Source organism: Heterocephalus glaber, unplaced genomic scaffold, assembly GCF_053883595.1.
Source record: "Heterocephalus glaber isolate CG9 unplaced genomic scaffold, H.glaber_assembly_v1.0 deba00001472, whole genome shotgun sequence".
NCBI classification, from domain to species: domain Eukaryota; kingdom Metazoa; phylum Chordata; class Mammalia; order Rodentia; family Bathyergidae; genus Heterocephalus; species Heterocephalus glaber.
Genome location: NW_028258315.1, coordinates 92,988,498 through 93,014,474, shown reverse-complemented (window position 1 = coordinate 93,014,474; position 25,977 = coordinate 92,988,498). Strand labels below are relative to the sequence as shown.

Genomic DNA, 25,977 nt, shown 5'->3' with positions numbered 1-25,977 from the left:
TACACCTGGGCAGGGCTTTGTTCCTTTATGTGCTTTTACCTTGGAATGAAGCACACTAATGCAGCAACTGCCCCAGCGCTGGAGAAACAATCTCCACATTAGTCAGTCTGCCTGCCAGGACCCAGTCTGGCCTCAACAAATAAATAAAAAAGGACCCTCCCATCAGGAAATGCCAGGACCTGGGGTGTTGCTGCTGCATCCTGGAGCCCTGGAAGCTGGAGCCAGGGGCTCTCAGAGGAGGGTGTGTGTGCGTGTGTGTGTGCGCGTGTGCATGTGTGTGTGTGTGTATTTTCCTTTTGATAGCTGCATCACTGAGGGGAAATTACTTAACCCCTCTATGACTCAGTTTCCCCACTTTTGAGCTGTAGATTATAGTTCTCCTCAGGGGTTGCTGCTAGGATGAATTAAAGGTTATACGTATCTTTTGTTTAATTGAGCACCCTATAAATGCTGAGTGCTATTATTCCCAGTCCCACATTCACTGATCTTCCTGGTGTTGAGGAACGCACACACACACTCACGCCTCAAAGAGGGAGTGCTCGAAATCTGGCCTTCCATTTCAAAGACTGTTTTCCCCCATGGTTTTTGAAACACCTTGATATCAGCTTCTTCTTTTAAGCCTCATAAAACCTTGTGGGTGGGAGGCTGAAATTATCGGTCCCATTAAAAAAGAAAATGTAAAGGTGCACAAGGGCCACAATGCACTCCTGCAGTGCATCCCTGAACACACTCACATACACTCAGAGAAAGGGTCCGAAGGCCTGGCCGCTTGCGAAGACAAATGGAGATGGCACTTTGTGATGCGCAGTGAAGTGCAGCTGTGGAGTGACCACAGCTACAGGTTTCTGACGGCCCTGAAAATGCCTCCCTTGGGTGTAACAATAGGAGAAAGAGGCGTCAAATCCGATGCACAGGAAGATCTCCGCTCCACAACGGGAGGAAACAGACCCATAGGAGCATCGTGCCCAGGGGACATCTGCCTGATTATTTTTCCTTCACACTGCTCAGGGCTGTCCAAAGTTTCCATGATGAGTTTGTATTGTTCTTACAGCTAAGTAAGGTAAATAAGCTTTGCTTCACAGTGACTTCCCTGAGCAGTTAGTCAGCTGGCAGCAGAGCCAGAGTCCTGAGTCCAGAGACAATAAAAAGGATGAGTGCCTGTCCCTGCCTCCTCTTTGGCACTGGGCCAGTTCTTCACACCAAACTCCCCAGGAAATGAATCAACCATCAGACATCGATCATTCACTCTGCAGACTCAGGCTCCTGCCACACCCCGCATCCAAACTTGGCCCGAACCTGCTCGCTCTGCCTTGGACGCTAAGAGAGAAGAGAAGGCCCCCGGCCCCTCTCCCTGGCAAAGTCAAATTTGCTGACGACATTACACCCAGATGTGACGGTGACCACAGTCTAGAGAGAATCTACCGCGGGCAACACTCTTCCAAAGTGCTCTCTTTGGGCCGGAGATTTAGCTCAGTGGTTTCGCTGCCTGCTGTGCAAGCGCAAGAACCTGAATTCGATCCCTGGTACCAAAAAAAAAAAAAAAAAAAAAAAAGGGGAGCAAAATGCTCTCTTCACGCCGTGACCTTCCACTCACAGGGGTACCAGAAAGGAGGGAAACAAAGCTGGGGAGGAGGCCAGAGTGGCCCGGGCCGGGCTCCCCGCTGGTGAAGCAGGCTGCAGCGGGCGGCTAGAGTGTGCACAGGAAGGGGCAACAAGGCCTCCCCATCCCCTCCGAGGGGCAGCGCACCCCTGGGTACCTGTTCAGGTCGCTGCTTCAGGGAAACCACAACCACCTGCGCCAGTAGCCAGCTTCTGCAAGGCACCATTTGAAACCTGTCCTGTCCTCCCTCCCTCCCAGATCTGTGCAAGGCAGTGCGGGGCACAGCTCCCGGCTCTCAGCTCCGTGGGCAGAGCTGCTAGGAGGAGCCCGCATGGCTCTTTTGTCCCTTACAGGGCAGGGCTTCCTAACCCCTGCTAAGCCCCTGGCCCTGTCCTCCTGACCCAGGCCAGCGGGTCCTCGCCCTCACGAGGCTCATGACAGTGTCGGGGCTCAGAAGCCCATGTCCCGAAGGTGGCACTTTGACCAGTGGAGCCAAAGGACAGTCAGAACCCGGGTCTCCGGCCTTCCCTGTCGGTGTCCCAGGCAGGGCGGAGGCTCTCAAAGTCCCCTTGTCTGGCAGCCATAGCTGCTCCCACAGGAAAAGCAGTGGTCTGGAATTCCCTAGGAATCCTATCAAATAACCAGGAAAGAGGAGACTGAAAGTCTTCCCCACACCCAGACAGACTTCGCATGGAACTTGGGGAGGTTAGAGTCTAAGATGTGAAGCTCCCAACTCGCCCATCTCCTTCTGCCCTGTGGGGAGGAGTTCCGATTCAACATCCTGAGCTTCCTGACTGCATATTCAGGGTGGCTCCAGGGTACATGTGGATGTTAATAAACGCGTTGTGCTGTTCCCCTGCTGTGACGCTTTATGATAGGCAGGGAAGGAATCAGCCCTTTTTCTATTCCAGCAATAGTCAGGATACATCATTTCAGGATAAACAAGATCAAGATCACACTTGTGATTAGCAGAATAACAGCTCCTCCCAGAGATGTCCACGTCCTAATTCCCAGCCTGTGGACATGTACAGTTTCAGGGCAATGGACAATTAAGTCTGCAGAGAGAATGAAGCTTGTTCGTGAACTGATTTTTCATAGTACTAGGGGTTGAACCACAGGGTATGGTAGCACAGAGTACATCCCCAGCCCGTTTTATTTTTTATTTTGAGATGGGTTCTTGTTAAGTTGTCCAGACTGGCCTCACACTCAAGATCCTCTGGCCTCAGCCTCCTGAGTAGTTGGAGTTACAGGCATGTGCTACCTCACCTGACCTCACCTGACTTTTAAAACAGGGAGAATAGCCTGGATTATCCAGATGAGCCAAGTACAACCACAGGGCCCTCAAAAGTGGAAGAGGGAAACAGAAGGGAAGAGTATGACGGACACATGAAGAAGGGAGAATTGTCAGAGAGCTTTGAAGGCAGACGGAGGGCCATGGGCTGAGAAACGCCAGCGGCCTCTAGAAGCTGAAGAAGGCAGGGTTCAGATTCTCCCCCCTGGTCTCCAGAAAGGGCTACAGCCCTGCTGACACCTTGATTTTAGCCTAGTGAGGCCCCAGTGTGACTTCTGATGTCTCCAACTATAAAATAATGAATGCGGTAGTCAGTCACGGCAGCCCAGGACACTAAAACACACCTCAAGTCTGCCTCCACGGGCACCCTCTGAAGACAGACAGGTGCTCCCCTTCTCAGAGGCATCATGGGCGTCTGTGGCCTCTCCGAAGAGTCCCCTGTTTACTCATGTGGGGGCGGGTGGGGGAGGTAGCAAGGCCAGGAGGCCGGGCCAGGGGCAGAGGGGTCCAGGCAGGGAAGAGGAGAGCCAGAGGGGAGGAGAGGGTGGCCAGGGCTGTCCTCCAGGGGCCACATAGCCAGTGGGACAGTGGCCGCAGGCACCGGGCACCTGTCCCCAGGGCCTCTCCCTGCTTTGCCCTGGCTGTAGCTCCCGGGCACTTGTCACTGCACCAGCTGTAGCACCTTATGTCCCCAGTACTCCTCCCACCGGGGTCATGTGTCTCCCAGGAACAGTCAAGGTCCACAAACAGCCAGACCTAGGGGCCCTGTGTGTCTGAGAGGCCCAGGGTGACTCCTGGCCGGAGCTCACCCTCAGGGAAGGGCTAGGAAGTGAGTGTGAGGGCTGCTGACCAGCCTGGCGCTGGTCCAGGACAGGGGAATCCGTGCCCTCGGTGCACCTGGGGTCCACATCTGCTTACTCACTAAACGTCAACCACAACCCCCGTTTTCCAAATCCGGGCTCAAGACCTCACAGTGACCTTTGACCCCTCCTTGCCGACCTCCCATCTGCCCTTTCCTGCCCCTGCTCTACCCCTCCCCTCAGTGCCCCCAGCAGCTACAGCCCTGTCCCGAGCCCCAGAGCTGGTGACGGTGCCACCCCAATTTGTTCCACCTGCCCCTTCACTCCCCATGGCCTGAGGATGTGATCAGCAGAAGCGTGGGTGTTTTCTGGTATGTTAAAGCAAATCATGGTATTCCGCTCCTGACTAAGCTACTTAACGCCCACCCCGCCTCCCCGTGAGACCAGGGCAGAGGTGTGGGAAAGAAAGCACCAGCCACAGCCCTAACCAGGCCCTGGGCAAGACTTCGGACTCATTTCCTCCAAGTGAGCACTTAGAAAAAACTTCCTCCTTCCTGGTGAGACTGTTTAACGAGGCAGGGATTGTGTACAGCAGGCTCCTCCAGGAGGCAGAGCCAGGACAGGGCCGGAGCAGTTGGCCCTTTGAGGGCCCAAGAGCCTCCCTGTGTCTTTCTCTGGGCTGCCACATCTAGAAGAGGTGCCAGGAAGGCCCAACCCCTCCGAGAACCAGGAGGCTGGACGCCACGCCAAGCAGCCGGGCCAGCTTGCAATTGGCTGGGTCAGGACCCAAGGTGCCAGCGAGACCATCTCGCCTTCTCCATGAGAGCAGGGAAGTAGCAGCGTGAGCCCTCAGGTATGTCTCTGCCATCAGGGAAAGGGCCATACCTTTGGGTCCCCATTACTGAGAGAAAGATGGAAGTGGGAGGTTGGGAAAGGAAAGAGTCTGAGAGAGAAGGATAAAAGAAAAAGAATAAAGAAATCACATCCTAAATAAAGAGATTTCTAGTATCAGATTGAGGAAGGCAAACAGATTTCATCTGGGGAGCAACTGATAGTGGACACAGATATGAAGGCTCTGAGGCTGGGCACGAGTTCAGAGCAAAGGCGTGCTATGAATGATTAGTTATGTCTGCCATGAGCACAGAAGGAGATGCGGGAGAGGAGCCAGGGACTTGATAATCCACCCTGCAGGCTTTCTTCCTGAACACAGGGCCCTTTGACATCTACTCATTTACTCAGCTCTTCATTCAAAGCAACTTTCTGAGCAGCAAGTATGAGCCACCAAAATACCTGAATGAATAAAGAAGGAAGAAATGTTCTTTGGCTATAAATCCCATGTTCTCTGAAAATAATGATCTAAAAATTTATGACAGAGGACACAGTCTTGAGAGATTTTCTAGATGGATAATCTCCAGCTAGTCCTTTCCTTTCACTAAGACTCAGTTTTTCATCTGTAAAATGAGATGATGGTCTGAATATCCCCTACCAATCTCAAGCTCCTACTGGGGAGGCATCTATAATAACAACCAATAAAACACATAAAATGCACCTATTGTGTGCCAAGCGCTCTCAGTATAACACCTTTAACCTTCCTGTCACCTCTGTGAGCCTAGTGCCCATTAGTACCCTGCTCTGCAGATGGGGAGCCAAGCACTGAGAGACTCAGCAACTTGCCCAGGCAATCTGGCTGCAGTTTGTGCCCTGACCATGTGCCACACTGCAGTTCACCCCAAGTCCATGGCAGAGGCAGGGCAGCCTGGTTACTGGAGTGTCCTTTCAGATGATTCCCGTGATGAGCTTTAATTAAGCATTTCCTGCATGTCAGGTACATGGGGCTACAGTGATGGACAAGGGTAACAAACATACATTGGTTAAACCAGAAAGAAAAAAAAACCTTGCACATTTTCAAGTCATTTTCAAACAGTTCTTGTCTGTTTGTTCATTACATATCCTAGGGGGCTAGTCTGAGAGCCGGGGCCATTGCTTCTCCGAGGAAGACATTAAATCTGTGAAGGCTGCTGGGACCTTAGAGGGCAGGGGCACTAAGTGCTGGGCACCGTGGGCCATCTAAGGGGAGCAGAGGGACAGCAGAGCAGAGAGGGAAGGACCTGTCAGCGGAGGTGAGGACTGGGTGTCACACAGCTGTGGGAGGCCGGCCCCTGCCGGTGTCTGCCCGGGCCCCCCATCTGTGTGTCCGACTGGGGCCCCTGCGGCCCCTGCAGGCCGGCCGAGGGGCTCTGTCTTATTCCAGTGGTCGTTCACACAGCTCTCCCAGAGCTCAGGGCCCTGCTTGAACACAGGCCCGGCTCCTCACCCACAATGCCACTCCAGCAGGGATTCTGGACCCTGGGGCGTGGAGCGGGGCTGGCTTCCTTGTTGACACTTCCTGGGGTAAACGGTACTTCCTCGTTGGCACTTCCCTAGGGGGAAATCATCGTTGCCAACCTTTCCTTGGGTGCCAGCAGCTGCCCTTCCTGGGAAAAGACCAGCCTATCTAACATTGGCAGGCCTGGTGGGGGGCAGTGTGTCTGGCTGGTACACACCCCTCGCTTGTGAAGGCCTTGGAAAGCAGGTGAGAACACAAGAACCCAAAATATTTATGGTCTGGTCCTTTACAGAACACTGTCAAGCTGGGAGCCAAGCAGCTATGGGTGTGGGCTCCAGAGACAGACCCCCGGGCTTAGCCCTGATACCTTTCTTCCTCTGACTCTCAGCAGTGTGACCTGACCACGCTGTGCCTCAGTTTCCCCAGCGTCCTCAGCAAGCTGTTGTGGTGTTAAATGGGTTAACCTGGAAGAGTATCAGAGTAGCCCTGGCACCTGCCACTTGTCTTAGTAAGCAACACCCCAGTCAGGGAGTAAAAACCTCAGAAACCTTCGCCTGTTCGGATCTTGCATTTCCTGTTCTACAGCTCTGCGTGGTCCAATTATGCCACCACTGGTCAGGGTTGTGGAAAACCATTAAAACCAATAAATAAAATTAGAAGAGGCGTAATGGAAATGATGGGCTTATTTCCTTCTGAAATAAATGTCAGTGGAACGAGCTGTTCACACCTCCAGCCCTTATTGTTTATGGATTTCTTTGCTGTTTATCTCCCTCTGCATTGGTGGCGTGATCCATAACTGCCTATAAATACAGGGGATTTACAAGAAGGACCGTTTAGGGAATGAAAGGTGGCCCCTGGTTACCTTGATGAGCTCCCACAGGCCAAGGCCACCGTCACAGGTGTTCGGGACGGCCTTGGGGGACGACTGGAAACCCAGGGAGGGGCGGCCGGGTCTGGGGACGCTGCGCACACTGCCGAACACGTGTGTGCGCCTGTGTATCTGTCCATATGTGCGTCCTTCGGTCTCAGTGTTTTTCCTTCTGATTGTGTCCACCATGGTCTTGCCTCTTTCCTCCGGGGTCTGTCGCCCCGTCCTATCCCTGCCTCTCTGGGTTCCTGTTTCCCACACTCACAAGGCGCAGTAGTCCCTTGCCATGATCCCGGCCCACATGAAGGGGCTGGCAGAGAAGGGTGGAATGGAAAGAGGCCGGAGAAGGGCAGACGGTGCACCCGGTCTTCGGTGAGCACTCTCAGTGCGCAGTGTCCGGGAGTAACAGGGACAGAGCCTAGAGAGGCTCCAGTGGGGGCGCATGCTCTGGGCAGCATGGCTCTGGAGTGCAGGGGTGGAGACAGCAGCCCCGGATCCCGCTCCTTAGCTCCTTTCCCAGGCAAGCCACCTCCTGGAGCAGGGCTTTTGAGCACCCACTGCGTGCCTGGGTGCCAGCACCGGACAGGGAAGAGGGGTCCTGCCTGGGGAGAAGCGGCCAAAGTCGGGCCCACTGTGCAGCAAGACTGGGCACCTTGATGGGGGGATTCTTGTAAAGCCAGGCTGGCGCCAGCCAGGTTTAACCAGGGAAAATACTCGCTCCACCTGGCGCTCCGCTCAAACCTCCCAGCCTGGAGAGAGGAGGGGCTCTGTGCGTAGGGCTGTGGGACAGGGCGCAGCAGAGGTGAAGGGCGCGGTACAGTCCCCCGGAAACGGAGGAAGGAGGGCTGCTCAGTACTGAGCTCATGCTTACCATGCATGAGGCCAGGGTTCAATCCCCTGGGGTGGGGGAAGAACGGAAGGAAGGGAGAGAGGAAGAGGAGGAGGAAGGGAAAGAAAAGAAAGAAAAGGGAAAAATGAAGGAAACCAAAGAAAAGAAATGTCACAACTAAGCAGGCCGAGAGACACTGCAGGCCCTGTGTTTGGGAGGAAGGGCAAACATCCGTGTGGGACTCCCGCCAGGGAAGTGCAGTAGCAGGAAGCAGCAGGAGCAATCGGGCCTATCAACAAGCCCGGCCAGCCCTTCTGGACAGCCGCCCGGCTGCTGACCGCCCCGCCCCCGCCCCAGCACAGGGAGACAGCATCATTCTCACTTCCCAAAGGGAGAAGTTGAGGCCCGGAGAGGGGATGCCCTAATGCCCAGTGCGTGAGACAGCCCATGTCTGTCTGGTCCCAAAGCGTGCCCTCTGTCCCTGCGTCACTGGCTTCTTGCTGCCTGATTCGAGACCAGGTCCACAGCCATGGGCCCAGCTGCCCGCAGGGCATGCCTACGGGAGGGACGTGTTGCGGCTGAGAAGGGACCCCGAAGCCCAGGCTTAGAGCACGGAGCGTGGCTTCCCCAGTGCTCAGGGTCGCCCTGGGCCTGCAGGACACAGGGCCTGTGGTCAAAAGACAGAGCTTAAACATGTGCCTGGACAGCAGCCAGCAATCAGAAGGGACCCGGGGAAGGGTGGGACAGTGGGAGAAGCTGTCCAGTCAGGGAGGGGGCAGCAGTCACAGCAATGCTTTGTGGCCTGCACCCCCAGCCCTCCGTCCCAGCTGGCCAGGTGAGCACGCACTGCCATGGGGCCTTATCAGGGCCTGGGTTGCCAGGCCACGCCCGAGCAATAGGCCCTTTCTTCTGCAGCACTGTAACCTGAATAACAGGTTGTGACAATCTCTGTTGGACAAGAGGGGAAAACTGTTTTCAGGGCTTGGTGGCTGCAGAAGGCATTTCTGCCCCATCCCGTGTACCTGCCCAGCTCCAGCTGGCCAGGCCTGGACTGCAGCTCCAGAGCACCTAGGCTGCCGGGGGAGCAGGCTGGGGACTGCAGGTGCCAGGTGAGCAGCCTTGGACTCAGCCAGGAGGGCATTAGGCTGGCCTGCTCCTCCCCACCCCAGCCAGAGCCAGAAGCCCTGCTTGGCACAGGCACTCCAGCCAAAGGCCAGCATCGCAGCCAGGTAGGTGGCCCACTGCTCCACTGTCTCGCTCTCTCTCTCTCTCTCTCTCTCTCTCTCTCTCTCTCTCTCCCTGTGCTTCTCAATTATTTTTCCTCTGTCTCTTTCTCATTCTCTCTCCCTCTAGCTCTCTCTGTCTCCCTGTCTCTCCCCAGCCCCAGTGGCCCACGCTCTGTGAACACCTGTGTCCGATGACTCTGGCCCTGCTCCTCCAGCCAGTCTGCTTCTGGCACCCCTGGCCCTGCACACACGGGGCCCCTTGTGTGAAAGTCCCCCGACCTCATGCACAGGCCTGCACTCCTGGGCTGGAGGCCACATCCCCAGCACAGCCACAATCTAATATACTTCTGCATCTGAAAAAAGCAAGTTGGTAATTTGAATCTTAGGAAGTTAGCATTTTACAAAAACCTTGTCTGTGGGTTCAGCCAGTTGAGCACAGATCATAACCTGGAAGGAGGGCGGGGGAGCTGGGAGCACTTTCAGAATCCACAAAAGGCGATGTGGCTTGTACTTGCGGTTTAAATATGAAGGCTCCCTGGACGGGAGGCAAGACCCACACTCTGGGCAGAGGGGCAGGACAGGGAGGGCCAGGGTTCCTGCCCCAGGCCCGAGTCCTCAGTGGGCTTTGGAGGCCACATCTGTTGAGACTGATTCTTAGGGTGAATGAGATTCTGGGGTGGGGCGGGCAAGGAAGAGCTGTGGGAGCAAAGTGACAGCGGGCAGCGAGGCCACCTGCTGCCAGAGGCCTGGGGACAGGAGCCTCCCTGGGTTGACTGCAGGAGTCCCAGACGCTGCACAGCTACAGCCAGCACCGATCTGCCCAGCCCTCTCCTCAGACTCCACAGATGTGTGGGGCCTCTCAAAGCTGCTGTTACCAGTAACTGCCAGCACCTGGGGGTGACATGGGGTGGAGGTGGTGAAAATGATGACCCTGGGCCTGCCCAGGACTCAAGAAGGGAGTAAATTTTGGTTTCTACTCTACTGAGACAAAAGTACTGGCCATGGGACCCATAGGGAATTCAAGGAGTCAATAGCTAGATCCTAGAATCCAAATTCTGGCTCTCACCTTTGCAAGTTGAATAACCCTGGCTTAACCACCATGAGTCTTCCTCATCCCTAAAAGCTATATATGGTAGGTAGATAGGTAGACAGATAGACAGACAGATACAGAGATATAGAGATACATTACCTGGCACAGACTTACCTTAATGTGTGAGTTCTGATCACTCTTCATTCCGGTACATCAACAAAGATCACCTGAGCATCTGCTCCCTAATATTCTGCTCAGTATCTCTTGGCTAGCTGGCTAGAGGGAAGGAGGGAGGGAAGGAAGGAAGGAAGGAAGGAGTGGATAGATAAATGGATGGATGGATGGATAGATGGATGGATGAGAGTGAATAAATCAAATCATCTGTTTTAGTTACTCTTCTCATTGCTGAGACAAAATACCCAGCACCCAAAGTTAGAGGAAAGTTTTGTTTTGGCTCACAGTTTGTAGAGGTTTCAGTCCATAATAGGCTGGCTCCAAGGTAGGATGGCGTGGCCGAGGGGCATCGCAAAGGAGAAACAGTTCATGGCAAAGCAGGGAGGCAGAAGGCAGCAAGCAGTGAAGCAGTGAGGCAGCAGCAGCCTACCTCTCCCTTCTATCCCTTCCAGACTACCCATACTTTGGTTGGTCAAATCACACCCAGGGTGGGCCTTCCCATTATCCACACCCAGAATTAAGCCAAACCAATCAGTGGACTAATTTAGTGATCAGACATCCTTAATCCCAGCCTCATACCCTCTACATCCAGCCACCTCTGAAAAGACCAAGGCTTTGGGGGGTCATCTAGACACAAGACACAACATTGTCCAAGAGACAGTGCCTCCCCTCTACTTTTGATCTCTACATGGTGATTGATAGAAACCTCCAGAGGCATGAGAGAAAGGGAGGTGAAGACAGAGAGGAAAAGGAACATTACTCTTCCTGAACGTAAGAGGCCCTGCTGAAAGGATTATGATCACCTGCCTCAGTTAGTGGCCTCTGCCCCAGTATCACACTTCTCATGTTCAGATGCCAGATGCCACTTTCCCATGTGATTTTCTTCTCTCCCTAGGTTAACACTGACCCAAGCCACTCTTCACCTGGACAGGATGAGAGTGTCAGGTAGGACCTGGTTCTGAGGGTTCTCACAGTTGGGATCTGGGATTCATTTTGGAGTCACTTCCCTGTCGGCAGGGTCTGCCCAGCCTGGGCTCCAGTGGCTTGGTGTCTCTGCTCTCCAACGGCCCAGCCAGAATCCCAGGAGGAAACCGAGCTAGGGGCAGCTGGAAGAGCAGAAGAGGCAACTCTCTGCCTCTAGGCTGAGGGCTGGGGAGACTTTGGTACAAGGGCCCCCCGCCAGCCAGAATCCCGGCTTTGATGCCATCTTGGGCATACCAGGCCCTGGCTGAAAATTAGGCACAAAATATCAACCTCAATGGGGTCTATCCCAGCATCCTCAAAGCAGAGGGCTGGGCATGGGCAGGGTGAGGCCCTGTATGCCCCACCCTCATACTCTACTGCCTTTGTACAGTCGGGGAAACTGAGGCAACAAACATGAAATGCACATACATACCCCACTTTCATTCCCAAACAGCTGTGAAGAGTCAGCACTGCTTCCGGCCTCCGCTTACTTCCCTCTGGGTTCAGACCCCGCTTCTGGCACAGCCTGGTGACTGTGGGAAGCGACTGCCTCTTGGTTCCTCACCTGTGCACTGTGAGCAGCCAGTGGCATCGCACAACTGCAGGGTCAGCGTGAGGGTGAACGAGCCCGTGCACTGACAGCTCTGCACACGGTGCCCGGCACGACATGAGTGCTGCAGGCCAGGGGTCCTGACTCCGTGGCGGTCTCACCTCCCGGAGCAGCTGTCAGGCCTCTCCGAAGGTCTACGTGGACTTGGACGAGCACTTTCAACTCCTGCTCCTAGGTCTGCTCCGCCTCCTGTCCCTCATCGCCACGCTGGTGGCCACGTGGCTCTTCCTGCGCAGCTCCGGCAGCCTCAGCGTGAAAACCATCCGCCTGCCGCGCTGGCTGGGTGAGTGGGGCTCGCCGGGCAGGGTCTGGGCTCACGTTTCCTCCCTGTGTTCGCCGCTCGGCCGCCCATCCCTGTCACTCCGTCACCCTTGGGGAAAGAGGAGCCCGGGGCTGGCAGGGAGGCTGGAGCCCAGGGCAACGCAGTGTTCCAAGGCCGGGGTCAACACACGGGCCCGTGCCTGGCAAGGACAGGGAGAAGGGAGAAGGAAGAAAACGTCTCTGCTGAGGGCTTCACGGGCACTTGCTGTTCCCTCCGCCCGGAGCCCCCTCAGGCAGGGTCCTGGGCCCGGGTCGGCGTTCAGGTCTCTGCTCACCCCTCACCAAGCCTCCCGACCTCCCTCTAGTTTTTGCCCCTCCTGTCAGCGGTTTCCCTCACACCGTTCTCACCCGCATCGTGTTGTTTGTGGATTTCTTTCCCCGGCTGATGCCTGTCTCCCCTCCCTAGAACGTCAGTGTCCTGGAGGCGAGGATTTCACTTGTGAACCTGGCCCTCAGCACGTGGCACGGAGCAGGTGCCTACTAAGGAGTCGATGTATTTTTTTAAATGGAACAAGCGGGGGATGAGTGGGTGGGTGGAGGCACGCAGGGACGGACGGACGGACGACAAGTGGGTGAATGGACGGATGGATAAACTGACAAACAACAGGCGGGATGGATGCTAGCAGCTTTGAAAAGCAGTCAGTCTCATGTACTCCGCCCCATGCCCCATGGAGGGACCCGTGTGCGGCCTCGAAGTGGACTCCTCCGTGATCCGTGACACGGTTCCCATGAACCCTGAGAACACAGAAGGCCCGGAGAAGTTAAATTCAGCCAGTTCCCGTGGGGCTGTCATGACAGAAATGGGATCGTGGGTTCCTCAGCTTCAAGTCCTTTCCGATCAGGAGGAGGAAAGGGAAGGGATTTCACCTCTGGATTTGTCCTCCTTGAAGATCAAGAACCACCTCCACTGGCAGAGCTCCTCATGACTGGGGCGGCCCAGGTCAGTCCGCAGCTTCCCGAGGCAGCCAGAAACCAGGCACCCGACTGTAACCCAGCCCACGGTAGAGCTCTGCATCCCTCAGCTCACGGCACGGCTCCGTGTCAGCAGACGCCCAGCCCATGTGGAGGATTTCGTCTATGTAGATGCTCAGTGGCCATCACATCCCCCGCCAGGGGGGACAGCTCTATGGACTCCCCCTCGTCCCCCAGAGATGCACCTGTCTTTACTGACCTCAAAGGGACGAGCCATGTGGTCAGGACGCCCGGGGGGTGTCCAGCCGGGACAGAGCCCCAGATGGAGGGGAAAGGCCAGGAGTTGAAAGCAGTCCCCTGTGATTATTTCTCTCCCACAACTCCACTACCTGTGGCTTTAACAAAACAATTCCTCCCACAAACGTCCATCAGGTGTCAAGCTCTGTTAGGTCTCAGGGACCCCAAAGGGAGGGACAGGGGCCCTTACTCATGGGCTGAGCCAGATAAATGAACAGACGTGATTACAGCATTCACAGAAACAGAAGTGAGCTAGCACGATCCAGTCTCCCAAAATGCAGACAGCGCGCCAGGGAGGAAGCTGGCCGCTAAGAACCGTGTGCATCTGTCCTGGAAGAACAACTTTCATTTATCTCAGGGCTCTCGCCCAGCGTGCACATGCCCCCATTTTATTATTTAGGGCATCCATATTGAACCACGTGGGTTGCTATAGCACCAATTTTTTTATTGTTATTATACTGATAGATAATTGGTTTCCTTTGTCATCCAATTTACTTTATTTTATGTATTTAATAACTTGCAATCTGTGGGGAAAAGGAAGTGCTAAGTCCCCAGGAAAGTGGGTATAAATTTCTTCTGAGGGGAGTTCAAACTACCAAAAGGATCCATGGCATAGAAATCAGGAGTTAAGATTCCCAACTTACCCAGAAAACAAGGCAAAAGTTTTTCCAATGGAAGTGATAAACTCAACTCTCAACTGGTTTCAACAAAACAGCATGTCTTTGTCATGTGATTGGGAAATCAATGAGATCTGGCTTCAAGTGTGGCAAGATGCAGCAGCTTCCAGAAAGCTTCCGGAGCCTGTCTCTGCTTCCTCAGGCTCTGCTTATTGCTACTCCACAGGTCAGAACCCACTTCTGTGGGCAGCCTTCTCTCCCAGGCCGGTACAGCGGCTACCAGCTGTCCAGACACAGCTCAGCTCAGCTGGGAAGGGTGCATTTTCCCCCTTCCACCTCAGGGCCCAGGGACTGTATCAACCCAAGGCAGGGCTCGGCCCCCAGAGCAGTATAACATGACCCTCGGCCCTGCCTGGGTTACTTGCTGCTCCTGGGACCTTGGAGGCAGGGAGTAGGGACGCACCAGGAAGGGTGGCCCCCTGAAGACAGATGGAAAGTGTGAATGTACACGGGATCCACCAGAAAACCACCTGCTGCCATTACTGTGTCCACTGAGGAACCTGTCCTCTAGGTCAGTAATGGATCAATGTGGCGGGAGGCCTGACATAGACTCATGGAAACAACTAGGGCACCATATAAGATGAGATGTGTGGTGGTGTCCAAGGCCCCTGAAGCCCACTGCTGACAGTTGGCACTGCGGGAAGTCAGGAAAGAGACCACAGCATGGGCTACGCCAACAATGGCAAGTCTACCCTTCACGGGGGCCCAGGGCCTGCCCTTACAGACTGAGGGCACTGGGTCCTCTCACAGCCCAGGGAGGGTGGGTGTGATGGGCTCCACATGCAGCCAAGAGCACTGAGGCTCAGGGGTGGGGGTAGAGGGGTAAATGCAACACAGTATGAATTGGGGTCAAACCTCAGGGGCCTCACAGCACAGACAAGCTGCTGCTGCTGCTGCCCCTTCCTCCTCTTCTTCCCCTTCCCCTTCTCCTTCTTCAATATTGGAGATTGAATCCAGGGAGTACTCAGCTATATTCTCAGCCCTTTACAGTTTTTTTATTTTGAGACAGTCTCGATAAGTTGCCCAGGCTGGTCTTGAACTTTAAATCCTCCTGGCTCAGCCTCCCAGAGTGCTGAGATTACAGGTGTGTGCCACCTTGCCTGGCCATAGCTTCTTTTCAACTTGAGAAGTGTGTGTCTGTATGCATGTGTCCATATGTGTCTGTAAGTGCATGGAGAGTTGTAGGGAATGGGAAAGGGGACATTACCAGAACCCCAGCAGTGAGTCCTGGTCTCCTGTGAGCCACTACAACACAAAGCGAATTAAAGAATAAAGACAGGAAACGAGACTTAGAGAAAAAGCTGAGCTTTGGCCCTGATCAGTGCTGCACTGAGCAGCAAAGACAAAGTCACCCTGAGCTTGCCATTATTTATTTGATTTATAGGGAGCATCAGATGATTCAGAGGGCAATGGTAATCCTAAATTGACAAGGATCTTATAATCAGAGGAAATATCAGATGTCTCAGAGGGTAGCTGTAATCCTATGACCATGAGGATCTCATGCTGATGAGGATCATAGGTCGATGAGAAGCTTAAATTGATTAGGATGGTGAGATAACCAAAAGGTTCTTACAGCAGTAGGTGGGATGTTAAGCTGATAAGGAATCTGTCCCTCCCCAGGTGAAACTTTTCTACTCAGTTCTCAAAGACCCAGGATGTCTTCAGCTGATATAATCTTGCCCTCAATCATCACAGGATCATGGGACTATTGAGGCCTCAGACAGCTCTAATCATAATTTAATTGTGAAATTTTTCCCCAAAATTATGTAGAATGGCTCCTGACAGAGAGTCTGTCTGTGCATATGTGTTCTGTATGCATATGCATGCATCTGCATGTGTGTGCATGCATGTGTCTCATATGTGTGTGTTGTGTGTGTGGCTGTGTATGAGGGAGGGGCAACAGCAGTAGTGAGTGAGGACTCCCTGATGAGGTGGCACTGCTAGTTCATATCTACAGTGCCACTTTGAAGTTCCTTCTTCCCCCTGCCCAGCCCCAACCCCCACCTTCCTCCTGCAGGGGGTCAAAATGCTTTTCTCTAACCAGATCCTGCCTTCTCTCCCCAGGTTTGGCCCCCAAGGAGATCCGTGAGTATCACCCAGCCCCCCACGTCCTAGGTCCGGATGTGCCAGGGTCTCCATACCCAGTGCTGTGGGTCCCAGAGAAATCTAGATGCCCAGGGCCTGCCCAGCCCATCCCATGGCCAGTGGTGCCCTCTGAAGCCCCCAGCCCTATGGCAGGAGTGGTCGTCCGGCCGTTCACACTGGTAGGCCCACAGCTCCGGGTTTCTCTTCCCCAGATCTGACCACAGGGCACCCCTGCTGACCCCTCCACACCCTACCTGGCTGGGAGCCATGGGTGTCACTACCGAAAGGACCCCAGGCTCGGTTCAGCTGCTAGGAAGTGTCAGGTGCCACCAAGACCCAAGACAAAAAGAGGGGCGTTGGGTCGGGGATTTAGCTCAGTGGTTTTGTCACCTGCTGCGCAAGCGCAAGGACCTGAGTTCAATCCCTGGTACCAAAAAAAAAAAAAAAAAAGAGGGGCATTGACTGTTGGGGTGGAAATGCCGGATGGGCCTCAAGAGGGGGATGTCTCTGGGCTCCATGGGGGAGGCCAGCAAGGCTGCAGGCAGGAGGGAGCCCCTCAGCTGGGCTGGGAAGGAGGGTCTGCCCAAGGAAAAGAGCTGCCAGGACTAGGGTGCAGGCCTTGCTGGAGAGTCAGTCACAGGCGGGTGCAGTGGAGTCGGAGCCCTGGGGGCAGGAGTTTTTTTATTTTGAGACACTCTGAGCCCCTGTGGCCTGGGAAAAGGGCTTGCTCAGGCCCCAGGGACAGGAAGGTGGAGGGAGGAGGCAGAGGTGACAGGGATGCGGTGACTGAATGCTCACTCCAGGCCACGTGCTGTGTCCACACTTGGCAGGCATCTGGAGTCGGTCCACACACCCTCACTAGGTGCTAGAGTTGTCCCTCTCTGTCATGAGGACCCTGAGGCTCTTCAAGTTGAGGTCCAGCATCCCCACCCCATCTAATCCACAGACAAGCTCCTCAACGGCCCTTTGCACCAGGCCATGCTGCCAGGCCCCTCTCTCCCCACCCCAACTAAGAGGGCTGCAGCCCCTGGGATAAGTGCTCTCCAGCTAAGGAGGGCATGAGATTACACACAGCACAGACAAGAGTGTATAAAAACTGCTTGCCCCATACCCCTCACCCCATCTCCCCAGAGCTTCTGAAGTTAGATTCTGAAGCAGACACAGAGAGACAAAGCTCTTAGTTCTGAACACACACACACACACACACACACACACACACACACACACACACGCTCCATCTGCTGGACAATGGCAAGTTCAAGCATGCTTACCACCTCCTACCCTGCCTGCTTCTGTGCCAGACATCACCAATCAATCCCAGCACCCTTTCCTTCCAGGCCCGCAGGCAGCCTTTACAGTTTTATCAGTAAGTCTATAACACTAGGTCCAAGTTGACAGTTAAAAGGAAACCTGCTTCACTGCCTGATCTAAACCAACTCCCTGATTTCACAGTTGGCAGAGAAGAGCAAGAGAGATGTGACCCAGTGTGGTGGTGAAGAGCACCCCAAGGCTCCTGACCACCCCACTCTGAGCCCTGATAGTATGCCAGCTCCAGCCCATGGGACCTGGACTAGGGTCGCCGGAGGGGTCGGGACCAGGGTTTGGAGCAACAGGTCGGGGCATCCTCTCAGCCGGCACCCGGAGACTAAGTCCTGGCTCCGAGCGGCTGAGGTCCCGCGGTGTCTCCTCCTCCTCCCGCAGCCTGCCTGGGAAGGGGGACGTCAGGAAATCAATTCCGGAAAAGCCTGCTTAAGCTGGGCTGTTGGCTGGGTTTCTGGAGCTGCTGCAGAGGATTAGGCTCTGGGCAAACTGCAGCGGGTCCCCGGGGCCCGGGCCGTCCCCTCCCCGCGCTCGCGAGGGTGTCCAGGCTCAAGAACGACACGGCCTCTGGAGAGGGGCGGGTAAACAGGTGGGGACCCGCGGCGACAGCGGAGGAGGAGCCTCCCCAGCGTCCTCAGTCCTCAGCAGCACGGGGCCCAGGGCAGGGCAGGGCGGGTCAGCTCCGGCCCAGCGGCTCTGCGCCCCGCCGGTCCCCCTAAGCCGTGTGGCCTGCTTTGAGCTCAGTGCCAAAGCACAGTGCCCCACCGGGCGCGTGTGCTGAGGCCGAGCCCCACTGCGCACCGCGACCCCGCCGCGTGTCAGGGGGCACCACTCGCTGGGCCACCTAGCCAGACACCCAGTCTCCTGCCCCGAGGCGCGGGCACCGCCAGGTCCGCCGGGGCGGAGCCTCCTGGCGGGTGGGACCCTAAGGTCTTGCCGGCCACAGGCGCGGTCATCAGCGGGGCCGCAGGGCTGCCCAGTGCAAGTGCGAGGGCCGGGTCCACCGCCCACCCCCGTGCCGCCCAGGGCCTGGCCCTTAGCAGGTGCTCAGGAAGTGAGGACGGGAGTCCCGACGAGGTGCCCGAGTGCGCTGGGGTGAGGAGCCCAGCGGGGAAGCACTGCAGCCACCCACTCCACAGAGAGGGGTTGAGGCGCGGGAGCCAAGGGACAGGGGCCCCACCCGCCAGGCAGAGGCCCAGGGGAGCTCGGGAGCTCTGTGGCCCCAGGGAGAGGTGCTGGGGGCTCCTCCCTCAGTGACTGTGGTCCCCCCTGCACTGGCTTACCCAGGAGGGCGGAGGGCCGGCCGGGAAGCCAGGGCCTGAGCTTGAGGGGACCCGGCTGAGCCCCTCTCCTCCCGGGCCCTTCCCAAGGCTGCTCTGTTACTCCCCAGGGGTCCCAAAGACCAAGTGTGGCCTCAGCAAGCCCTGCCCAGCCAACTTCTTTGCCTTTAAAATCTGCAGTGGCGCCGCCAATGTCGTGGGCCCCTCCATGTGCTTTGAAAACCAAATGTAAGTACCCGCAGGCATCTGTGCTTCGTTTCTCTTCCTTTCTCTTCCTCCTTCCTTCCCTGGAAAATCCAGGCTTGGGGGCAGCCGCACCTTTCCTAGGCTTCCTCTATCTCCAGGCCCTTAAATCCCAAATAACAACAAATCCGAACAGCCTCAGGGGTTGCCCCACCTCGCTAAGTGGAGCCAGGAGGTGGCCGTCCCGGCCTCTGTCGTGCAAAAGAGGAAAGCCAGGCTGCCCGGCCAAAGGCACAGTCAGGATTTGAACTCAGGTCTGCCCAGCAGCCAAGCTTCCCTACCGAAGGCAGTCCCTAAGGGAAGGATTCAGGATCAGTACCCAGGCATCAAAGTGAGACCTTGCAGGACCAGGGCTTCCCCCCGGGTGCAGGAGCAACTGTGTATCCCTTATCCAACTTCGATAATAAAGGCTCCAGGACAAGCTCATCCTACAAAAGAAGAGTCGAGGTCAGGATCCTGAACCTAGTACAACATGCTTGGGTGAAGCAAGGAACTTATTAGTTCACATGCCTAAAAGGCCAGAGGGCGTGGGGTTCAGGACCAGCTGGATCCAGGGGTTCAGTGGGTATCACCAGGCTCCCTCCTACAACGTCCTGAGCTCCGCTTCCCTCCGTCCCTTAGCTTCCTTTTTCTCTACTAAAAGTAGACGCCTCTGTGTGACGGAGGAAAGGGGCCACCAGCTGGTTGACAGATTAGCCCAGCCCAGTGCCCCGGGAGGAGCCTGCCTCTGCGTTACCCTGCAAAGCCCCCGGGCTGGGCCTCCCTCGCTGCCCGGGGTCCCGTGCGCAGTCACCGTGGCAGCAGCTCCGGGGGCCCGCGTGCCCGGCCTGGAAGAGCGCGGTCAGTGCCGGGCCAGCTGGCGTGAGAGGAGAAGCGCATGACAGGGAGCCATGCCCTGTTCGAGGCCCAGCCGTCCCGGGCCCGGGCAGCTTCCGGGTCCTCGTGGCCCCAGAGCCCCAGCCAGGGACCCTGCCCCTTCTCCCAGCAGACCGACCTGCCCCAAACGTGGGGAGACCCAGCCCCTGGAGCTGGGGACGGCCCGGCGTGGGTCCTGGAGCTCTGCCTTGTGCTGCCTGCGCCGAGTGCGCCCCACTCGGGACCGGGCTTCACTCGCCTCCTTCTCCGTTTTTAGCCTCATGAGTCCTGTGAAGAACAACGTGGGCAGAGGCCTGAACATCGCCCTGGTGAACGGTGAGTGCTCAGTCCCGATCGACCCGGGTGGCGGGGTGGCTGACCCGCCTGGGCTGGGGCGCAGAGGGTCCCCAAGGCCGGGTCGGCCGCTGTCCTTCGTCCCCACCCCCACCCCCAGGAGGATCCCTTCTCCTAGGACGCGTGGAAACCTTGCACCAGGAAGCGGCCCTCAAAGCGACCCATTCCCTGCCTGAGCAGAGGAGGTGTGGCCGGGGCCAGCCCACAGGATCCTCCCTTCACCCCCAAAACCCAGACCCCAGATGAAGCTCGTGCACTTGCCTGCAGTTGCCGCTACGCGCGGCAGCCAGGAATACAGAGCTGCCATCCGCTCTGCAACACCCCCATCTAGTGGCAAAGAGCGAGAACTGCGACTTTCCCGCAAAACTGCCTGTCCCGCGCAGGACTTGAACTTTTGCCTTCTCTAGCCACACAAACAATTCAGATGGATGACCCGACTCTGGGCAACTAAGTACCATTTAGTCCACTAAAAATCCCCTTCCCTTCAAAACTTGGGCGGTTTCAATATAGGTGGAAAAAGTGGGGACAACTGTCACTGTTTTCATTACTGTTTTGCAGCCAAAACATATTTGTATGCTTACCATTTTAAGTAATCTCATGGTGGATCCTGCAGTCCATTGTACCCATGCACAACTTGAGCTCAGAAATGCTGCGTTGTCCATCAGCAGCCAGCAGGATAAGACGCAGACCCAGACTGGTCATATTCGGTTCAGTCCCCGAGGCTCTCAGCTGCTGTGTTCTTATACCCCTCCAATCCACCCAGCAACTGTCAAGCACTCCTCTGGTCCCCCACATTCCCTAGAGGACCTGATTCCACTCCGTGCCTGTTCTGTGATTAGACCTTAGACTGCTGAGTAGCCGATTTCTGAAAAAGACCAGCAGCATGCTTCACGTTGCAGGAAGTGACCGTCTGCTCTCTTGCCCACTAGGAACCACGGGGCAGATGGTGAGGATGAGCTCTTTCGACATGTACTCCGGAGGTAGGCCCGCTGGGGGGACCCCGTCCCTCAGCCAGAGCCCGGCTGCAGCTGAGGGGTTGAGGGTGCCTGCTGACCGGAAGGCCTCGCTGGGTGGGCGCTGGGACCTCCAGGCTTGGGTTCTGGGACAGGGGTTCAGGTGCAGCGGGAGTTTGGGAGGTAACCACAGGCATCCTTGGGGTGGGGAGCGAGAGGAACCAACACTGCATAAGCAGCCTTCACACACTGCAGGTGGTCAGAGTCCAGAGGGGCCGGGAGGGGCCGAGGGCCCGGTTCCTCTGTGGACCACCCGGGCTACTGTGGGCCCTGGAGGCTGGGGATCCTCCAGCCTCGGAGCCCCCCACCTCTGCCCACTCAAGCACTGCTAGGGAAACTACTTGTTCCAAGGTCTCAGGGTGTCTATTGCAGCCAGGGTTTGGACACGGCCACTGAAGTCCAGGAAAGACCTCTCTGGGGCCCTCACTCCATATTTTTGCAGGGGCCTGCATTTCTCTGGCTGCACAGACAGACTCTCTGGGCTTCTCTGCGCCTGTGGCTGCCCCTTAGAAAGTCACCTTGGCCACAGCGGGGGAAAGGGCACTGAACAGGGCTGGGGTCCCAGGCTTCTAGGTTCCCACCGGCAGCTTGGCTGGGGGTTTGATGCTTTGCTGTCAGAGTACTGAAATGCTCGATAATTCCTTAATGAAAGGCCCCCCATTTTCATTTTGCACAGGGCTCCACCAACTATGGCGCCAATTTTACTAAGAATGTATAATCCACTAAAGTGCATTTACTTTTTGCTCAGTCACGGCCACAGTTAAGCTTTACCAAGATGCTGTGAGCTGAGCTGTTCCGCATCGTCATTTACAGAGGTGTTCCTGCCCTAATGAAGAAGCCCCCCCTTCCCAAATGTCAGCCACTTAGCAGCACCTTGCTCGGGCTCCCCCTCACCCAGAAACACTGCGCTGCTAGCAGCTCACATTTTCTCTGAGTATAGAAAACTGTATCACTGCCCTAAGTGAAGGCCATCATCACAATGCGAGAGACTCATCAGTCCACTCTCCGGAGCTCACAAGCCTCCCGGTACTGACCCAGCCAGTATCTGTCCCGTCAGAGGGCCACGGTTCAGGGGGCACTAGAGACACAGTGCCTTGCTCCCCAGCACAGCGGGAGGGTGAGGGCCTCGAGGCTCAGCCTCTGAAGCCACACAGAGCACCTGGTGTGAACCAGGCAGGGTGGCAGAGCCCACAGTCTCCGTCCCCTGGGGAGTGGGCCCCGAAGGGTCCTTTGTAGTTGTTCTTATTGTTGTTCTGGGGCAGAGTCTTGCTACCTCATCCAGACTGGCCTTGAACTCACTTGTGTAGCCTGGGCTGGCCTAGAACGCGTGGTGACGTCCTCCCTCAGCCTCCCCAGGACCAGTTCGGAAGGGCCCTTGGACAAGTGGTTCATCCCAGTGCCCTGGGGAACTTTAACCTGCCGGTGTCTGTCACGCCCACCCCTGGATGGGGACCCTGTCGCTCGGCTCACCCTGGCTCCCAAGCCCTGAGCTGCAGGAGCCCGCCCCAGCGTGCTGCCTTCACCCCCACCCGCCCCGCCCCGCCCCTGGGTCCCAGTTTGGTCTCAGCCCGCCCCCGGCTGCCCCCAGCCCAGGAGGGCAATGGGAGGAGAAGAGAGCGACCCCAATGCCCGCTCTTAGTCCTCTCCCTTCCCCAGATCCCAGCCTCCTGCTGAAATTCCTCACGGAGATCTCCGAGGGCACCCTGGTGCTGGCGGCCTCCTATGACGACCCGGGGACCAAGTAAGGCAGTCCCCACCTGCGGCCAGTAGTGATGCAAACCAGCGCTTCCACACCCCGGTGCCTCCTCTGCCCTGCTGCCAGCCCCTCCTCTGATGACTCACCCTAGGGAGATAAGCGGGCTCGGGCACAAGGAGATGTCCTTCGAGGTTCGTCCCCGCCTTCGAGACAGTCACGGCTGCTGGTTACAGAGCCATGAGGGGCGGTGATCCATGACCTGCTCGTAGGTGCACAGAGGGGTCCACGACACCCTGATCAGTGGTGTGGAGGATGTGTAGGGACACGGAAGGCTCACCCTCTGGTGCTAAGTGACAGAAAAAGCAGTGTAGAGTGAGTGCCACAGGCTGGCTCGAAGCCTGTGACTAGCTTCATGCCACATGGTACCGGTACCGTACGCTGGGCCATTTGTGACCCCGTCTTAGTCTGTGTAAGCACAGCGTAACAGTCACAGTGACTGAGTCGCCTACTGACACCTTTTGAGAGCGCAGCCGTTGTTAAGTGAATTGTGACGGTCTTAAAGGGCTTACAGTGACTGCGGTAAAGGAGGTGAGAATATGGCTCAGTCACCTCTGTGAGGCCCCAGATGTCATGCACTGTGAAGGAACTGGGACTGCCTGACGCGTCTCCAGCCCTGCAGCCAGAGGCTTCTGCAGAAGGAGCCTGGCCCCTTCTTCATCCCTGAGAACCCCCGCCCCACCTGGTGTCCTCGCTGCCCGTCCCCACCGACCCTGTGTCCCCCCAGGATGACTGACGACATCAGGAAGCTCTTCTCCAGCCTGGGCAGCTCCTACGCCCAGCAGCTGGGCTTCCGGGACAGCTGGGTCTTCCTGGGGGCCAAAGACCTGCGGAATAAAAGCCCTTTTGAGCAGGTGGGTTCCCCACCACCCTCGGCCCCATGGATGCAGGGGCTGCGGGGTGGGGGCGGACTAGACAGCCTGCACCGAGCAGGGGCAGCGGGAGAGCCAGCGGGAGAGCCAGCGGGCTGTGGAAGGAGTCAGGAGGTGGCACCTGGAGCTGGACCTGGGTAGAGGGGCTCCCGGGCACCCCGACGTGGGGCTTCAGGAGCTCTCAGGGAAGGAGGGCACAGATGGAGCTTGGGGGCCCTGAGGAAAATGGGGCAGCCCCGTCCGTGTATCCCCAGCTTGGAGGGGCTCGGGAAGCCTGGCAGAACAGACAAGCTGTCCCCAGCACCAAGTGAGGGCACTCACTGAAGCCCAGAGTCCCAGACACCAGGGGAGCAGGCTCAAGGGAAGGTGGTGGGGAGCCTGGGCGGCTCAGGCAGGAGAGTGGCAAGCTCAGACTCATAAAAAGAAAAACCAGCGCTCAGCAAGAGCTGCTGTGCTCAGGCGCTGTGGAGCAAGTTACCTGCGGGCCCCATTTAACACTCGCAGCCATGATCATCTAAGCTCCAACAGAAGCCGGGGATGGGGGCTTCTCGCCAGCCCACTCAGGTCTGGAGCCATCGGTGGGGAACGCATTGCCCTCCCGGGGAGAGCACAGGGCATCAGGGAGGGACCCAGGAAGAGGCTGAGCCTGCGCCCACTGGGCCAGGGCTGCTCCTCCCTGGAGCGAAAAGTCCAGACTGTCAAAGGTGCCGGGCGTATGGCACCTAAAATCTCAGCACTCTGGAGGCTGAGGCAGGAGGATCCCTGGTTTGAATCCAACCAACTGTCTCAAAATAATAAAGGGCTGAGAATGAATGTAGCTTGGTCTGAAGGCCCTGAGTTCAATCCCCCCCTACTGAAGGGGGTAAAAAAGTGGCCAGAGAACAAATTGGAAGGAAGAATCTCAGCACCACTTCTAGCTGACACTTAGGGTCAGCTGACCGCGACCCAAAACCCACAGCCCAGAGTCCAGTGCGTCCTTCTTCCATGCAGGGGAAACGGGATGCCAGAGAAGCAGCCCCAAGAACTCCCTTTTCTCTCCCTGAGTAGTTGTGTCACTTATTTCAATGGCAGATTTTTCCACTTACATTTTTTCTTCCATAAACTCAGCCTGAGAATTTTAAATACAACCTTAACTCATTTTATTTTCTTCAAATATGCATGGGTAGAGCTCCTTAACGTTCCACAGTGGCTCCACCACTTACCAGCAGGGGGAGCATGGCAGGCCCTGTCACTGTCCGTGCCTCTGTTTCCCCATCTGTACAGTGGGTGCCGATTAAACATAAAGGCAGTCTGGGAGAGCGACTCTCATACCGCAAGTGCTCGGGAATTGCCAGATCTTTCATTTATTGATTTTTTTTTTCCCGGTACTGAAGATTGAACCCAAGGCCTTCACAGTGAGCTCCATCCCCAGCCCTTCTTTTTTTATTTGTTATTTTGAGTCAGGGTCTCGATCAATCACTACGTTGCCCAAGCTGGGCTGAACCTTGTGACCCTCCTGCCTCAGCCACCCAGAGTGCTGGGATGACAGGCGTGCGTGCGCCACAAGGCCTGGCTATCATTAGGGTTACTTGGTCGTCTGGGGGGGCTGATGGAGAGTGCGGAGGAGGGGCTAAAGCTCCTGGAGCATTTCCCCCATCCTTGGAGCCCCCACCCGGCAGCAGCTGTTCCCCGTTCTGAGGCCTCAGTGGCGTCACAGCCCCTCTCTGAGCCTCTGTTTCCCCATCTGTGAAATGGGGCTGAGGTGAGCGGTCAGCGAGGCACCTGAGTGCTGAGCCCTTGACAGCATTGTCTGCCTTCCTCTCTCCCTCTTTCTCTCCCTCTCTCCCCAGTTCTTAAAGAGCAACCCAGAGACGAACAAGTACGAGGGCTGGCCGGAGCTGCTGGAGCTGGAGGGCTGCGTACCCCAAAAGACATTTTAGGTGGCTGTGGCTCCTGGAACAGCGCCCCAAGGCTCCTGCCTGCGCCGGGGCTGGGATGGCAGCGGAGAAGCCGGTCCGGGGCCGGAAGGCGCCCCCCTGCTGTGCCTGAGACTCTTCCCCTCGGCCTGAGGAGCCTGGCTGGTGCGGGGGCCATGTCCCCCAGGCCCAGATGCGGGACAGCCATCTGGAGAGAGCAGATGCGCTCTCCCGCCGGGGCTGCCCGGGGCCCGTCCCAGGAAGGACCGGCTGCTCACTCTCGAGCAACATTAAAGCTTAGTTTTGCTCACTGGGGCTGAGCTTCCCTGCCCGGGGTGGGGGGTGGGGGCCTCCTCTCTCCCCGGATTGCCCGGTTCAGGCTG

At 56.6% G+C, this 25,977-nt stretch overlaps 1 protein-coding gene across 5 annotated transcripts; it reads left to right on the top strand.

Annotated features, from left to right (window-relative positions):
• The first annotated feature begins 4,141 nt into the window (after window positions 1–4,141).
• Fam3d (FAM3 metabolism regulating signaling molecule D) lies at window positions 4,142–25,904 on the top strand. Of its 5 annotated transcripts, none has more exons than XM_004864447.3 (10): window positions 4,142–4,544; window positions 11,040–11,089; window positions 11,893–12,000; window positions 15,989–16,009; window positions 18,720–18,837; window positions 19,985–20,043; window positions 20,991–21,041; window positions 22,731–22,815; window positions 23,555–23,681; window positions 25,529–25,904. In XM_004864447.3, exons 2-10 carry the CDS (start codon window positions 11,077–11,079, stop codon window positions 25,616–25,618), a joined length of 672 nt encoding a protein of 223 aa, XP_004864504.1. In that variant the 5' UTR covers window positions 4,142–4,544; window positions 11,040–11,076; the 3' UTR covers window positions 25,619–25,904. The 5 variants fall into 5 exon arrangements, 4 of the variants coding, with proteins under 4 accessions (XP_004864504.1, XP_021099718.1, XP_021099719.1 ...); XM_021244059.2 differs by having other exon boundaries at window positions 4,212–4,544; window positions 20,901–21,041; XM_021244060.2 differs by lacking the exon at window positions 4,142–4,544 and adding an exon at window positions 4,568–8,943 and having other exon boundaries at window positions 20,901–21,041.
• Window positions 25,905–25,977: the final 73 nt, after the last annotated feature.